This window comes from Sinocyclocheilus anshuiensis, unplaced genomic scaffold, assembly GCF_001515605.1.
Source record: "Sinocyclocheilus anshuiensis isolate Anshui unplaced genomic scaffold, SAMN03320099.WGS_v1.1 scaffold1027, whole genome shotgun sequence".
NCBI classification, from domain to species: domain Eukaryota; kingdom Metazoa; phylum Chordata; class Actinopteri; order Cypriniformes; family Cyprinidae; genus Sinocyclocheilus; species Sinocyclocheilus anshuiensis.
In genome coordinates, this window is record NW_015547697.1 from 916,947 (window position 1) to 934,306 (window position 17,360).

The 17,360-nt window shown below is 35.1% G+C and overlaps 2 protein-coding genes across 4 annotated transcripts in view; one reads left to right on the forward strand and one right to left on the reverse strand.

Annotated features, from left to right (window-relative positions):
- The window catches only part of LOC107703662 (uncharacterized), a 3,179-nt gene extending 981 nt beyond the window's left edge, over positions 1-2,198 (forward strand). Inside the window, exons 4-6 of the mRNA XM_016506386.1 lie at positions 1-53; positions 1,290-1,420; positions 1,541-2,198. The exon at positions 1-53 is cut by the window's left edge and continues 12 nt beyond it. Coding sequence (XP_016361872.1) covers positions 1-53; positions 1,290-1,420; positions 1,541-1,834 — 478 coding nt within the window. The 3' untranslated portion in view covers positions 1,835-2,198. The remainder of the gene's footprint in view (positions 54-1,289; positions 1,421-1,540) is intronic.
- A 1,140-nt stretch (positions 2,199-3,338) lies between these two features.
- Positions 3,339-15,948, reverse strand: LOC107703661 (uncharacterized). 3 transcript variants are annotated; one of them, XM_016506384.1, is made up of 8 exons: positions 15,890-15,948; positions 4,692-4,790; positions 4,524-4,607; positions 4,389-4,445; positions 4,219-4,299; positions 3,916-4,014; positions 3,572-3,826; positions 3,339-3,403 (listed from the first exon to the last, which is right to left on the reverse strand). In XM_016506384.1, exons 2-8 carry the CDS (start codon positions 4,788-4,790, stop codon positions 3,377-3,379), a joined length of 702 nt encoding a protein of 233 aa, XP_016361870.1. In that variant the 5' UTR covers positions 15,890-15,948; the 3' UTR covers positions 3,339-3,376. The 3 variants fall into 3 exon arrangements, with proteins under 3 accessions (XP_016361870.1, XP_016361869.1, XP_016361871.1); XM_016506383.1 differs by lacking the exon at positions 15,890-15,948 and having other exon boundaries at positions 4,692-4,944; XM_016506385.1 differs by lacking the exons at positions 4,219-4,299; positions 4,389-4,445; positions 15,890-15,948 and having other exon boundaries at positions 4,692-4,944.
- Positions 15,949-17,360: the final 1,412 nt, after the last annotated feature.

Sequence of the window (17,360 nt, forward strand, 5' to 3'; positions counted from 1 at the left end):
TGAATTTCGGGCTTTCTTCTCTTATTATAATGCCCTCATGAACAAAGAAAGTGGTATGACCTTTTACTCATGCTTAAAGGGATAGTTCACCCAAAAATAAAGATTTGATGTTTATCTGCTTACCACCAGGGCATCCAAGATGTAGGTGACTTTGTTTCTTCAGTAGAACACATATGATTTGCCATGCATTATACGACTGATAGACTGCAACGGTTGGACCTAAAAATCATCATATGTGTTCTACTGAAGAAACAAAGTCACCTACATCTTGGATGCCCTGGTGGTAAGCAGATAAACATCAAATCTTCATTTTTGGGTGAACTATCCCTTTAATGGTCGCTAGTAGATTTTTGAGTTAAATTTAATCCACATCTAAACAGCATACACATTTTTTTTTTATATATATATATATATTATATATATTATATATATATATATAGTTTCTTAATTTTCAACTGGAGCAATATATGGATCAGATTTTTACTTGCGTAATTATAGTTTGATTTAGCGTGATATTCTGGGAAGCTGTCCTGTAGTTTATCCATCAAAAACAATTTTAAACATGATTTTGGTAGTTATTTTATAAATATAATTGTGACCCTGGACCACAAAACCAGTCTTAAGTTGCTGGGGTATATTTGTAGCAATAGCCAAAAATGCATTGTATGAGTCAAAATGACCGATTTTTCTTTTATGCCAAAAATCATTAGGATATTGAGTAAAGATCATGTTCCATGAAGATATTTAGCAAATTTCCTACTGTAAATATATCAAAACTTAATTTTTGTTAGGGTTAGGTTACTAAGAACTTCATTTGGACAACTTTAAAGGCGATTTTCTCAATATTTAGATTTTTTTTTCCACCCTCAAATTTCAGATTTTCAAATAGTTGTATCTCGGCCAAATATCGTCCTAACAAACCATACATCAATGGAAAGCTTATTTATTCAGCTTTCAGATGATGTATAAATCTCAATTTCAAAAATGTTTCCTTATGACTGGTTTTGTGGTCCAGGGTCACAATTAGAAACCACACTGAATATTTGTATTTTTAAAAAATCTGTTTTTGTGATTCAAAATGGGGAATGGGGGGGGGGGATGACAAATGGTCAAATAAGACATGGTGACTAGATAGGAGACCTACAGTCTACACCTTATTTCATTCATTCTAATTATTATTTCTTTATTTCTTTTTTTTGCTTTTAATTTCAATTTAATGTTAAATGTAGATATTTTGATGCTTTAAGGAATCAGGATGTGATACAAGGTTTATTTTACTTTTGTAACAGGTGGTCTGTCAAAAGCGGACCGGGAACTGATTGTTGTTGCGACCAGTGCTCACAATCACTGCTTGTATTGCGTGGTATCCCACAGTGCATTGCACCGCATCTATTCCAAAAAACCCGTGCTGGCTGATGAGGTACCGAGTAAAAATTTCACAAAACATAATGTAAAACTGTTCAACACCCTCTCAGACTCGATATTCCAAGAATATTATAAATAATATGAGTGGATTTACTGGTACTGTTTTGTCGCGCAGGTTGCAGTTAATTACAGGGTTGCGGAGCTGAGTGCACGTGAGAAGGCCATGCTGGACTTTGCTCTGACAGTCTGCAGGGGTGAAACCGTAACTGAGGAACATTTCAGCACCCTGGAGGCTCACGGTTTTGACCGAGAGGATATTTGGGACATTGCTGCCATTGCTGCCTTCTTTGCTCTGTCCAACCGCATGGCCCATCTGACTGACATGAGACCTAACGCAGAGTTTTACAACATGGGGAGAGTGCCGAGAGACACAGAAAACGCCTCTGATGGGCGGGTCAAGGACGAATAGACTCATAGTTCTATTTTTTTATAACACCAAATCCTTCAAAACTGTCAAATATGATATAAAGATGACTGTTAAAACACTGTTTTGCAAAATATCACCCAAAGTTCTTTAACACTTTCACAAATGTTTGCACGTTTAGCTTTTAAGCTTCTTTGATTCACGCTGTTTTTGTGTTAGTCTTCACAATGAGAAATTCATCCTTGTGGCCTTTTCGTTTACTTGCATTTGTTAGTCCGTGGTTATTTATTAAAAAGAGAGAGATCTGAATATCACAAATGCATTCACAAATCACTATAACATACAGCTGTGAGCAGGCTTATAGTTATCTAAAAACTAAAACCATAACAAAACATTTGAATTATTCGAAATGAGCATTACCTGAAATAAAATAAAATGATATATATATATATATAAACTTTTTCATTTAGTTTAACTTGAAATACTGAAGTGACAAACTAAATTACCTAAAATGATGTAGCCTATACATATCTAAAAACAACAAAAACTAATAAAAATGACAGAAACAAAAAATGAAACTTAACTAAAGCTAAAAACGTAAATTACAATTAAAACGAAGACATCAATTCAAAATATTAACAATAACTATAATTGTAAGACAACTATAATTTGTAAAGACAAAGTCTGGATACTTTTTTTTGGAATCAGATAATCACCTAATTTATAAGTTATGTCAACATTTTTACTGATATTATTAGCTGCATTTAAGTTTATTAGCTTAACTGAATAATAGAGCTGCTGATCAGGCCAACAAAGTTTTTGAGAATTATTTTTACCATCTAAACCCATTTGCTTCAGCGCTGAGATGAAGTGTTAATGTGGATGTGCAGTGCTTTGTTTTCTCTGAGCATTACACTGTTTAACTGTAATGGGTCTTCTGAAATATTTTTAAACAAGCCATGCCGTATTTGAAATGATTTCTGTTGTCATGAGCTGGAAACATCACAAACTTGAATATAAAAAGTGAAACCTGTTAGTCTGTTTTCAAGAGATTATAATTATAAAGAGGTTAAGAAATAATCAATTTATAACTTGTGCAAACCATTTGTTTGGGTGAGACAAACATTAGTGTTTTCTCTGAAAGTGCACATTAGGATTTTAAATGTTAGTCTGTAAATACTGAGCTGAATCTATCCAGTGAAATTTCGATGATGTCTACTGAGGGTTTGTTGACTTAGAAAAAAAAATTACATCGTTAATATGTACGTGTGTTAAAATTACCATTAAACATTTTGAGAAAAAAAACATAATAAAAGAAAACCCTCATGCATGTTTCTCATCCACGTTTGTTACATCTTAAGCAGTTATTGTTAAGTAGTCTTAAACAGTAAAAATTTTTGCATTACTTTTGACTTCACTGTTTTTTAACCATTTTTATGTGACAACATGCATTCACAGATTTGGTTTTCAAAAATAATTTATTTGCTTTATTGTAATATTATTTATAAATTATTTACACATTTATAAAAACAAATTTTGTTTTCCATTTGCCATAATCCAACGTGTAAACACCAACTGAGATCCGGTTCATCTTCTGGTCTGTAAATCTTCATACTGCAATAACAAAACACAGTGTATCAGAGCTGTGCAGTACAATGATTACAGCATGTTAGCAAGTAATTATGATTGAAGATGGAGATTATTTATAGGATTTTAATTTGTATGAACCATTATAAGTTATAAATAGATTTCCTACCGTTACTCAGAAATGCTCATAATTACCGCATATGCTGGTGGAGGAGCACTCGGGACTGGACCGTAGTTTGGTGGAGGTGCAGCTGAGACCTGGTCATAGGCTGGTGGAGGTGTAGTTGGTACTGGACTGTAATTTGGCAGAGGCGCAGGTGGGACTGCTGGCAGCACATACATGACTGAACTAACGGACTGTACCACTGCAGAGGGGTCCGGCTGGCCCATGAGCACAATATGGTTGACGGGCAAATCTGCGTTCATATAACTGATCTCGACATGTCTTGACTGAGAGAGAACCAACATTATATTTGTTACACATATTTGGGATTCCTTTTTTCAAGATGAGAACATTCCAAGCTCTTGGTGATGCTTACCTTTGGTCTGCAGCAACAGGAACAGGAGGTTAAAGCAACAGTGACAGAGAAGATGAGGATGAGAGTATCACAGGCCATCAGGAGAAAGCAGGTCACACCCTGATAAAATAATAGGCACACAGTGATTATGAACTAAAATATGAATCAAAAACCGGTTGCCAGATCTAAACAGTATAGAGGATGGGCTATGTCACATTGTACTATCTGTGTCACAATATATAAGCACTTTCATCTAAATCTGGTAAAACAAGAAATTGTTTTAATATATTTTGTACGTGTGTGAGTTTCAAAGCAACCACTTACCCAAGTGTAATAAAAATGAAAGCAGAGAGACAGAGCTGCTGCTGCCGCATTGAAATAACTGAGCATTTGTGAGGATTTGACCTATAGTACAAAAGATCTGTTTTAAAATAAAACCCATAAAGTTCCCCTTAAGCAAAAATATTACAAGTTTTTTTTAAACTGACACTAACCAGACATGGTTTACACGTGCTTGCTGCCGAGACTGTTAATACTCCAGTTAAAATGAACTGCAGAACAGAAATGGAACAGAATTCAGTATTTGTTCATTGTATAATATTGTTTTGATATTAAAATGATCGACTTACGCTGATTGGTGACCAGAGAAGAGAAAAATGAACATTCCAGATTGTCAAACAGAGTCCCAATAAGGCTAGCAATAGTTCCAAAATCTGTGAGACAAAAACATACGATAAAATGCCTGTTTCTTCATACACACTGAATACTTCTCTTGATGTGGAACAGTGTGTTTTTACCCCCAAAGCCAGTGGCTTGATCTTCAGGAACCTGGAGACGCCATACTGCTGTTGCTGGTATACTGGCACGGTTAGCATCACATCAGTGGGTTTTGGCATCTTTGAAAATAAAGAGAGTATCTTGTCTTTGCACATCTTCTCTTTCTTGTCAGCCGAAGCTTATTGAGTGTCGAGAAACCAGGCTTCACTGATCATTCTTTCATTCGCAAAGCTGGGAGTCAAGATTTACCTGAAGAGTTGCTTAACAACAAAGAGAAAGCGTTCCTATGGAGTTGAAGAATGTTGAGGGCTGCAACATTATCCTGTCAATCACAATCATAACCTGTATGCTTACCCAGCGTCACATGACCAAAGAATGCTGGTCTGAATATCAGCCTGGCTTGCTCATATACAGTATATATATATACAGTATATATATATATATAGAACACCATGATTGCTGTTAACTGAGGTTACACTTTACTTGAAGGGGTGTGCATAAGACTGACATGACACCTTCATAATCATGACATGACACCTTCATAATCATGACATGACACATGTTATGAATATGAAGGAGGTTTTATGCATGTTTATGACAACTGTCATTAAGTGTCATTCGCTCAGTTATGTAATTTTTAATGCAAAGATGACATTGTTTGAGATGTCTTTGTTATGGGCTATGGTTAGGGGTAAGGGTAGGGGTAGGGTTAGGTTAGGTGAAATAATGTCATATTTGCATAAAAATTTACATCATTGAGCGAATGACACTTAATGACAGTTGTCATAAACATGCATAAAACCTCCTTCATATTCATAACGTGTGTCATGTCATGATTATGAAGGTGTCATGTCAGTCTTATGCACACCCCTTCAAGTAAAGTGTTACCGTAACTGAATATGTGATATTGCTTTTATACAACAGTTCATTAAACAACGAGTTGATTAAATTGAGTTGAATATGTAACTGGGTGTTTCTTCATCTTTGGACACTCTATGTCCCAGCCGGGGTTAATTATTAAATCACATTTAAATTGGTTTCATATTAGAAAATGTGCCCATAGTCAAACCAGGGGCAAACCAGGCCGGTGCTGGTCCATCCAATCAACATGACCAGATTATACTAATATGGTGTGTGGAAAAGTGGCAAAATAGGTGTGTTTACATAGTTTATAAAGTGTATAGATTGATATAACATAATGTTTATTTATTCACACGTAACAAATCCGCTTTAACCATAGTCTCACGATCTATGGTTATGCAAAATAAATGGCTGACTAGGAAATTATACCTAAACTTTATCAGTACTAGCTACTTTTGTAGTCAATTTTCCATCTGTTTCCAAGCCGCAATATTTCACTCACTAAAATAAAAAAAACGTTTAAAAAACGTTTTAAAACGTTTAATGTGAAAAACACTCATAGTGCCTTAATGTATTAAAACAGTGATATTAAAAGATCAAATTCAGCCTATGCACCTTACTGATGATGCATACTTTATTTAGGCAAGTAGCCCGGGATATGAACGCAAAACTTTATGTAAAACGCATTACTGCTTGCCTGTACAAAGTAACCCATCTATGGATCATTAAAAAAAGGTGATTTTGGTCCAGTTGGGCCTTTCTATGAATAACTTTGGAAAGTCAGCTTCGTTCTAATGAATAAGTTCGTTCGGACTTGAACATAAAAACGATTAATCAAGTTTCTACATGGCATGTAGTTATAGGCTATGTATCGTAAATGTATCTGTTCAATCTGTAAATTTGATATTGCTGATTCTGCTAACTGTATTTGTGCTTCACTAAATCGAAAACGGTTCCAGTCGAATCAACAGACTGCACTATGAATCAGTAGCGGGGTTAAGTTAGTTTTGTTTTCGATATTCGTTACACATTCAGAGATAAATGGCAATAACTCCAAAACGACTTGCCCTAAAAAAATCGAAACAATGTGACCGCCAAAAGGGCAAAGCTGATTATGTTTCACAGCCTTCTTTTTCATAATTTTCGCTCGATGTAATAAGCACTGCACAGCACAAGCCGTCGCAATGTGCAATAAGCCAGGAGAGCTCGCTCTTCGCGCAGCTTTCGGTAAGGGACCGTGGGGAAAGTGCAATTTTTTTTTTTTTTTTTTTGCTATGCCTCAGTGGGCGGTGTTTGTGTAATAGCTTTTTAGTTAAAGGGCCTGTAGACATGAGACCAGTGTCAATCAATAGAGGGGGACAGTGGACATTTTTCACAACCTTCCATTTTACCCCAAGTGGATGATTAGGGTATTGCATGTCCAAAATTAATCTTCTTTTTGTAATAACTTTTTACATCAGAGAGACAGAGGCATGAGACCAGTGTCAATCAATAGAGGGGGCCAGTGAACATTTTTCACAACCTTCCATTTTACCCTTACTGTTAGAAAAAGGAATTGCATGTCCAAAATTAATCTTCTTTTTGTAATAACTTTCTGCAGCAGGGAGACAGAGGCATGAGACCAGTGTCAATCAATAGAGGGGGCCAGTGAACATTTTTCACAACCTTCCATTTTACCCTTACTGTTAGAAAAAGGAATTGCATGTCCAAAATTAATCTTCTTTTTGTAATAACTTTCTGCAGCAGGGAGACAGAGGCATGAGACCAGTGTCAATCAATAGAGGGGGCCAGTGAACATTTTTCACAACCTTCCATTTTACCCTTACTGTTAGAAAAAGGAATTGCATGTCCAAAATTAATCTTCTTTTTGTAATAACTTTCTGCAGCAGGGAGACAGAGGCATGAGACCAGTGTCAATCAATAGAGGGGGCCAGTGAACATTTTTCACAACCTTCCATTTTACCCTTACTGTTAGAAAAAGGAATTGCATGTCCAAAATTAACTTTCTTTTTGTAATAACTTTTTACATCATGGAGACAGAGACATGAGACCAGAGTCTTGCATTAGAGGGGGACAGTGGACATTTTTCACAACCTTCCATTTGACCCCAAGTGGATGATTAGGGTATTGCATGTACAAAATTAATCTTCTTTTTGTAATAACTTTTTACATCAGGGAGACAGAGGCATGAGACCAGTGTCAATCAATAGAGGGGGACAGTGGACATTTTTTACAGTCATTGTTCTACTTTAGTGACTGATTAGAGAATGGCATGTTCACAATTAGTGCCCAATCCACTAGAGCTGCAGGGCCCTACTGTTTTTCTAACGATTATTATTATGCTTATTTTTATTTGCCAAGGTTTTGGAGTTTTGGGGCCCTTAACCAAAAATTTTGACCATTCCAAATGATTTGAACTTTGTGTCTGTACATCATAAATAGAACAAAGGAGCAGTTTACTGTAAGGCATTTGTCATGTCGCGTAGCGCCGCATCCAGTGTAGAAAGCATAACTGATTTAAATTGGTTCTATTTTATTTAGTCATACTGCACCGGTTGCATACTGTGTAAAACACTTAACAAGCTTAAAATTGCATGAAATTTGACACACACACACACACACACACACACACACACACATCAGTATTAATGATAGTTTGACATAAGCAAAAGCTCATAAATGGGCATGGAACAGGTGTTCTATAGCGCCACCTTTTGAAAAAAGTGAGTGGGTTACTTTTTCCTAAAGTCACCAGACTTGGTACATATATTATTCTCATTGCGCCGGACAACTTTCTAATTTACAGTCATTAGCTACAACCAACAGAAAGTTGCCTATTTTGCTTTGAATATGGATTTTTTTTTTTTAAACAGTGAATTAATGCATACTCCTCCTTTGTCAACATGATGTCAAGATATTAAAGATTCTAAACTGCTAACAGATTTTGGATATCTTGAACGAATATTCTTAATAAAAACTGAGAAATATATGCCATTGATACCTGTAAATTAGTACACCCTACAATTTATTCAACAGTGTAATATTCTACTACTTAATATGTCCTCCTTTTTTTTTTTTTTAAGTACACTGCTCTCACCCTTCTTGGCATTGAGTGTACAACTTCATGACAAATTCTCACATCTGTCCTGTTTAACTCCTGGAGGATGAGCTCCTTAAATGCCCTGGTCTTTAATGGGGAGTGTTGTTCAGCTCGTCTCTACAGAATCCCCCACAGCTGCTCAAGAGCGTTAAGATTGAGTGAAATACATGTCCACTGAAGGATTTTCACCTTGGGCAAATGAATATCTCCATTCATGTTGACAAAATGCCCAACAGTGCAGGGAATGAGGAGAGGGTAGGATCTTCTGATTCAGGTTTTTCTATTACATCACACAGTGGTGTGTGAATTCATGACAGTGTTGATAAAGCACAGCTCCCTCACACATTCAGCACTCATGCATCCTTATATAACAGCTTTACGACCACTGCATGTCACTGTGGGAACCAGGCACTTTCCTACTCACTGTACTCCTCAACAAGCAACACCAGAACATTTTGTATGCCGTTACTACGAAAATAATTGACTTGGTATCATGAGACCAGAGTATGGATTCCCAGAAGTCAATATTTTGTAAATATGGGACTTGGAAAAAGCTAAATCAGTTTATTGTGCTTTGGCTACAGTAGCTACCTTATTTCCGGTGTGGATAAACAACCATGCATGTAACTTCTGCAAGGCTGCATCTTACTCCGTGAGATAAAGTGTCACTCTTTTCATAGACTCTGACACACTTTCTTGGTCTTTCTCCTGCTCTTTTTCTAGCAAAAACTCACTCATCACTAAATGAAAGCTTAAAATAAAGACATAATTATTTCAGTGGCCTTTTCACAAGGAATCAATGTCCTGACAGTTCTCTCTTAAGTGGTTTTATTGTTGTCAACATTAAGCCTGAGTATGATTCAGTGGGCTATATAACACTTTTAATTGTCCAAAAATGACTTATATTTAACAGTTTTGGTTCAACATACCTGTTGATCAAAATTTACTTTTAACATTACACCAGAAATTTTTATTTAGTTTTTTTTAGTAACTTTCAGGAGGGTGTACAAATTTTTGCAACACAACAATTTATCACTTTGATAAGAAAATTGCATTTTCTAGAGTAATTTTAACATTCCTCTTTGGTAACTGATCAAGCTGACTTCCTGGAATATTATATATCTACAGTACCGTAACATGTAACAGGACCCTACAGCACCCTAACGAGTAATTTCTGAGTTTGTGTGTATATATATATATATATATATATTTTTTTTTTCAGAAAGTTTTGTAATATTTTACCTCACCCCAAATTTTACACTACCGAAACACAGTAATATATAATTTAATAAAAAGGGTTATTTTACCTATTAAGATTTTGTTTACATCTACATTGCAAATATATTTTTTGCTATTTTATTTAAAAGTTTTCAGAGGTAAATCAATATCAATAACAATGACAATTTTAACAATATTTCAAGTGTAACACATAAAAAAACTAAATGCTATGGAATAACACCCAAAAAAATTAATTGCAGAAAAAAAGGTGTTAGGTAGCGACGTTACGTAAAGTTACACACAGATTTTCAGATTTAGAAATCATTTGCCTCAAAATTATGGGACATATCTACTCACCATGTAGCTATGTGAGAGAGGGACACATGAATATTTCCTGATCATAAATGTACGGATGTAGTTAAAAATCAATCTCAGCCAATGGACTAAAACGTACATTATTTCTGCAGTGACATGAAAATGCAGGGGACATTTTTTTACATAAAGTTTCATGATTTACAAAGAAAATATAAAAGATCAATTTTTTTTTTACTAAAGAATCAAAAAGATACTTTTAAAAACAACAATGGAACAAAAATTATTCCAATATAATTTTCACAAGTTGAAATTTAGGGGTTAGGGTTCGAGACAGCACTTCCCAATCGAAAGTACCCGATAAATGATGATTTTATATATTACGCTTACTAATATTTTAAATAGTATTGTGGGTTTCAATAGATATATTGACATCACTATTTAAAAAAATCTAAAATATGTTTTTAAAAGAAACAATTAAATAAAATCCAAAAATTATTTTATAATTTCATAAGCTGAAATTTAGGGGTTACGGTTCAGGACAGCCACCTCCCATTTGAAAGTACCCAATTAATGATGATTTAGTATATATTAAGGGGTTAAGCCAACTGATATTTAAAATATTATTGGGGGTTTTAATAAATAACAGAAGGATCTTGGTTAATATCTAAGATTTGAATACTTAAATGCTTTTTAAATGTGTATTTTTGGTTGTGGGACATCAGTTGGCACCAATTCTGTACAATGGCTCATATTTATATCAGACATTTCAGCTGACAGATGAACGCTGTGATACTGCGAATCATAGGATAATAAATCTTTGAAGCATGGTTTAAGCATTTTTACAGCATTTATTTATCTTTTTTAATGTTACTAGATTAATGTTTGTTCATGTTAATTCACGGTACATTAACTAATGTTAACAGATACAAAATGTACATTTAATAATGTATTTGTAGTATGTCATTATAGAATTATTCATGTTAACAAGCACAGTTAAGTACTGTTAACAAATGAAACCTTATTGTAAAGCGTTACCAAAGTTTTATATTTTGTTCTCTGTGTACGTGTAGTATAACCATTTCATTGCTGTAACCCTTAAAACCAGACTGCCAGAGGGTTAATATTAATGCATGTGCCCGCTGTGCACCGTTTTCCCGATGCCACCGGGGTGGCGGTTGCACTGGTGACTTGGGCTCGTCATTGCAGCTTGAAGGTATTTGTAACTTTCTTTTTGTAATGGCTTTCTCCACCAGGGAGACAGAGATATGAAACCAGTGTCAGTTAATAGAGGGGGACAGTGGTCAACTTACACCACCTCACATTTAATCCTTACTGGTGCACAAGGTAGTTGCATTTACAATTTGTACCTTATTTACATCCTTACAATGACAAAATTGATATAATTTTCCTGTTAATACTGCAATACTGTTAAAACAGCAACAGCCAACAGTACAACAGCCATTTTGACAGAACTGGTATTTATACAAAGACATAGGAGGAAATTGACCAAACTGATCAAAACAACATAAACCAAAAAAAACATACAAGAGTAAACAATATATTCTTACAGCTACAATTTTAAAGGACTTTTTATTTACAGAAAACACACAACCACATTCTTCTCTTACATTTGTGTATCTCCTTTTTCGTCATGTTGACACAGACAGAGTGGTACCATCTTTCACAGTTGCTGCACTGAATCTGGTGGAAGAAAATTGTCACAATTAAACCTTATTTAAATTTAAATTATATTGAACATATTAAGTTACAAATAAACTGTACTACATTCTTTTAATACTGCATTAATAAGAAACTAATATTAATTTCAACTTAAAAACATCTAATTCAAATGTACAAAATCGAACATACTGTAAAATAATGAAACTATTTGATCTTTATTTACTTAATACAAAATACTACAGAACATTTGATGTAATGTCATTTCTAGATTAACTGCATACTAATTATCTGCATAATAATCATCTATTTAGTTTAAATAATTTAACACTTGAGATCTACAGTATGTGTAATAGCTAATCTAATTAGAAATTTCTCATTGAAAAGGACACAAACCCATGTGTTCAGACCCACACCTCCAACAGGAGACTCTTTTCCACACAGGGAGCAATGAACTTTGGGGTTGAATACTGAAAATACAATATCACACATCAGTGTTTTATTTTAACCGTTTGGTCAGACAGACAGACAGACCGGTGTATGGACGAACGGATGGACAGACAGACAGACGTATAGGTAGACGGACGGATGGACGGATGCACAGACAGACATACATATAGATAAGCAAATGGATGGACAGACAGACAGATGTATAGATAGATGGACGGATTGACAGACAGACAGACACACAGTGGTGAACAATATTATTGGAACACTAGTATTTTCAGCAGCTAAAAATTGTATTACATTCAATCAATGAAAAACATTCATTTTGCCATTAATTGTAACAATCCTGTGAGTTTTTTTTGTCTGACAACAGCCAGTGCTCCACACAGAGATCTGATCTGATCATCAACCAGTCTGTCTGGAATGACATGAAGAAACAGAACAAACTGAGACAGACAAAATGAAAGTGTGGACATGTAAACTGATATTTCCTACTGACACACTACAGCAAAAGATAGAAATAATTGACTTTAAACCATTTAAAGCTGGTGAAAATAATAGTGTTCTAATAATTTTGGCCACCACTGTATATAGATGAGCATATGGATGGACAGACAGAGGTAGATGGATAGATTTACAGACAGAAAGACCATAAATCATACCTAAATGTGCACAGATATTCAGGTGCCAAATAAATCTTTGATATCTGACAATTTATGAAATTTTTTTTTGAAGTTCTTGTAGACCTTTCATCCGTTTTGCATGACACCTAGTACACATCATCGTCAGACAGTAATGACAAAATAGTTATTAAAACAATTATGAATTTGAATCATCATGAAGATACAAGTTAATTAAATGGCCATGCGGTGACAGTAATTGCAAGTTGACCTATATCTGCGGAATGCAAAATCCAGGCTTAACAAAACATACACCAAGTACACCACAGTTCTGCCAAAAGGGGGTGCTACAATAAAAAAAAAACACCAATTCTGCTTCAGTATGATCCATGAAGTTTGCAATAGTGTCTGCATGAATGCATCTTTTCATCAAACTGAATATGATAGAAATATTCTCATATCATGGTCAAAATAATATGTGTACTAATATAAGCAATAAGCAACTTTATGTCTTACGTTTTGTACTCAGTATCTAAGGGAATAAAAATTGGGTTACAATTTTTAATAAGAATATACAGTAATAAAGTGCTTCCAAATCAATTACAAATTTTACAGTTAATTCATGATTTATAAATTGAAGATGTATTTTAATGTGGTCTCATGAGTATTTGTATCTTTTTTTTTTTCTTTTACAGGTACCTTTACTTGCAATTGCATAGACATAAAAAAATACATTGTTGACAAGGATTATGTTATATGTAGTGAAGTGAAGTAAAGCATGTTTTTGTCATTGGTGTTTGGTGATGAGTTTGGTTCAAGGTCTGCACTTAGAGTCAAACAAGAGGTGTTTTGCTGGATTTACGCCTTGTCTTTCTGCAGACCAGTCAAGTTCTTCCACACTGACTGAATCAGTCTTTTCTTTTTGAACCTTGCCTTATACACAGAGGCATTTTCATGTTAGAAAAGGGTCCTGTTCAAACTATTGCTATAAAATTTGAAAAACACAATTCCCTAGAATATCATAATATGCTTTAACATTAACATTTGTACTCATGGAAATTACTGAAGTAGTCAAACCTGTTTATTAGAAGGGGGTGTCCTAATACTTTTGTCCATATAGTGTAGGTTTGCGAAACAGAATTTCCAGGGTAAATAAAAGAAAAGAAAAATGTTTTTTGAGCTTGAATGAAGGATTCATTTGAAAATAATTTTGATTCAAGCCATTGTGATTACAGAGTTATAAACTAAAAAGCAAATATATCTACTACAGTTCTGCCTAGTGTCTGATTGGGTGCCTGAGCAATGGGGTTAATTTGGATCATTTTCATCAACTTTGGGAAAATGTTTATGGCTTTGGTCTCTGATGTCTAGACAAAGGATCTCTGCAAATACGATATGGTTCCAGCCTGTTTGATGCTTTGACTCATAATAATAAGCATAAATATATAAACAGTATGTTCTTAGTACCATTGTAAAGCCTACATAATAATGAAAATTAAACTCTACACACATTAAAATCACTATTAATCACTTTGAAGGAGGCTTGGCTTTTCAAGCCCATATATGTAGTAAAAGAACACTCACACTAAAGGATCAGTGCAAGATTATCATTGATTGTGTGCTTACAATACATACCTGATGATTCTAGGATTGTTACAGCCATCTCCTTACGCAGCTCTGACAGGAGGTGCTTATTGGAAGGTATCACGATTTCAGGTGGTGTCACTGGAAAAGCCTCCACTGTCTCCTTAGCCATCTGTTGGGTAATATAAATATAATTAAATAAACTTGCAAAATAAATTAGACATAGCAGAATAAGAAATTGAAATATTACACTATTGAGGTTATGCAAAAATGTGTGTTGTTCCAAGGCTACATAAAATTGTATAGTTACCTGCATGACATAAACACCACAGCTGCAACCATCTTCCTGTATGCTGTGGTTCAAGACACCATGTGTCCATTTCACATTCACCCAGTCTGTCTTATCAAGAAGTATCTGCCGCATCTTGAAGTATTGTCTAAACGTATGTGAGAATTGTATATTATTGCATTTACAATTGGTTAATATGTCACTAAACTGTCACCTAAGTTGTTAATAATCCTACTTCATATTGAACTGTATGATATTACAATACTACAATTAATACAATACCTGAATCTTTTGGCAGCAATTTCAGAATCTTTTTCTTCATCTATCCCTTGGGGATCCACCACAAACACTTTCTGCAATTTCCTATTGAGATACTATTAAAAACATATAGTTTATTTAGTTTATATAGTTTATTTAGTTTTCCATGTCCATAAGTAATGAACTGTGGTTTGACAATGGTTTTACACACCAGAAATTTCCAGTGGTTACTGTGTACTTGCATGAATCCAATGATGCCATCATAGTTTTCAAAGTCAACCTGCAAACAAGATGAAATATAACACATTAATTGGACTTGTCCTTCTGACCTTTTCATTTCACATTGAATAATAACTGTAAAGTCTAACCTTTCGGAAACTGTGCTTTGACAAAGCAGACCTCTCCCCAAATACAACAACACCGGCAGAGTAGTGGTTGAATAAAAATATTTTTTTTCCATACTCTTTTGAATTCAACATTGTTTGTATGTATGTAAGATTCCTTTTAGGCGCTATTCCAAATAAGGCCAGTTGGTGTCACCAACTCAATTAGAAATGCTTTTTATAACATGTAGCCTATATACATTGTTGTTGTTGTTGCAATGTAAATGTGTCAGGAATATCAAAAACAAAACTAACTTAACCCCGCTGCTATTTGACGCTATAAAAGACACATGGGCTAAAGTGTTGTTCCTCACATGTCTAGCTACTCTGCCTCAACACAACCTTTACAACTCATCTTTAGTTCTCAAACATCATTCTAGAGCCTCCAATGTCATTCTACATATGTATGTAAAGGGGAAAAAATCTGAGCAAATTAATCATAATATGGAGAAACTGCATGCTTTACCTTACGTTGATGTCGCTCTTGTCTCGGGTCTTCTTATTTTCACTTTTGTTTCAGTTTCATCCAGAACGTTGATCTGCGTGAAAAGAGACTCCTCCCCTCCAGCCAGTGAGTGTAAATGAAACTCATGCAGGACAGTTTAAAATAATTAACTAATTCAGTTTGAATTTTCTGTGTTTTTTTCCCATCACATCAGTTGTAATGTTGCAAAACATTCGAATCTGTCTGTAAAAGCAGTATTTTAAGAGAATAGTTATACTATTCTGTGCCGGTCAGGAAGTGAATCTTCTGTATGCACGACACACAAAGCCAAAAGTGTATGATTCGATTTGCAGCATACAATAACGGAGGCCGTTTTTTTTTTGTTTTTTTTGCAATCAAATATTTTGCATTCAAACATTCATTTTGGATTGATGTATTTTTATAGTTCACACACACCGAAGCTGTATTATATATATATATAAAAAATAAAATCAGACAATTTTGTGACAGGCAGTACTGTTTACTGCCATTCTCAATCATTTAAATGGTATCCGTTCCACAAACAGTGATTGGCTGTTGCACAACCCTGACGTCAAGGTCATGATGTGATTATCAAATATGCATCATCTCAAAAAATGATGCGATGGCAGCCATAGTGCGCCAGAACGCCCACCAGCTTACTGGTGGAGAGGAGACAGAGTGATGAAGCCAAACAGTAGATATGGGGCTTGTTAGGAGGCCATGATGGCCAGAGGCCAATGGGCAAATTTGGCCAGGATGCCGAGGTCACACCTCTACTCTTTTCGAATGACATCCTGGGATTTTTAAAGGGAGGTAGGCTACAATGCTGTTTCATGCATTCATAGTTGTTTACACTGTTAAAGAGTTGGATTTTCATGCTAAACATGGCCAAAGTTTCAAAAGACGATTTGGACGCATAACAGAGTATTTATGTGCCAAATACACTAGGGTGACCATACGTGCCATTTTCCCAGGACGCGTCCTGGCCAGGATTTCTATATTGCCTAAAATATCTAGGTTTTGGCTTTGTTTGCGTGTGCAGACCGATCGGTGTATGACATCAAAGTACCATACAGACGGTTATGCTTTCGAAACGCTCTCAAGGTACTTTGATGTCAAACACTGATTGGTCTGAGCTGCACTGCTTTTAAGTCGAACACACCTAATATGTACGCGTAATTGCATCGCTTTGACCGTAGATCCCACCTTCTCACACGCCATGATTGGTCCATTATGTACAATGCTTGCATGTTATTGGTCAAACTACTTTTCGATCATTACCTTCAGCAAGCATGAAAACAGGAAAACAAATCCAAAACAAATCCTGGCCAGGACGCGTCCTGGGAAAATGGCACGTATGGTCACCCTAAAATACACACTTCCGGGTTTCTTACAAGTTTTGGAATTTTTTTTCCATTGTGGCTCTTCGTGACGTAATGAAGGGTGGAACTCCTTATATGGGCATTTCTCC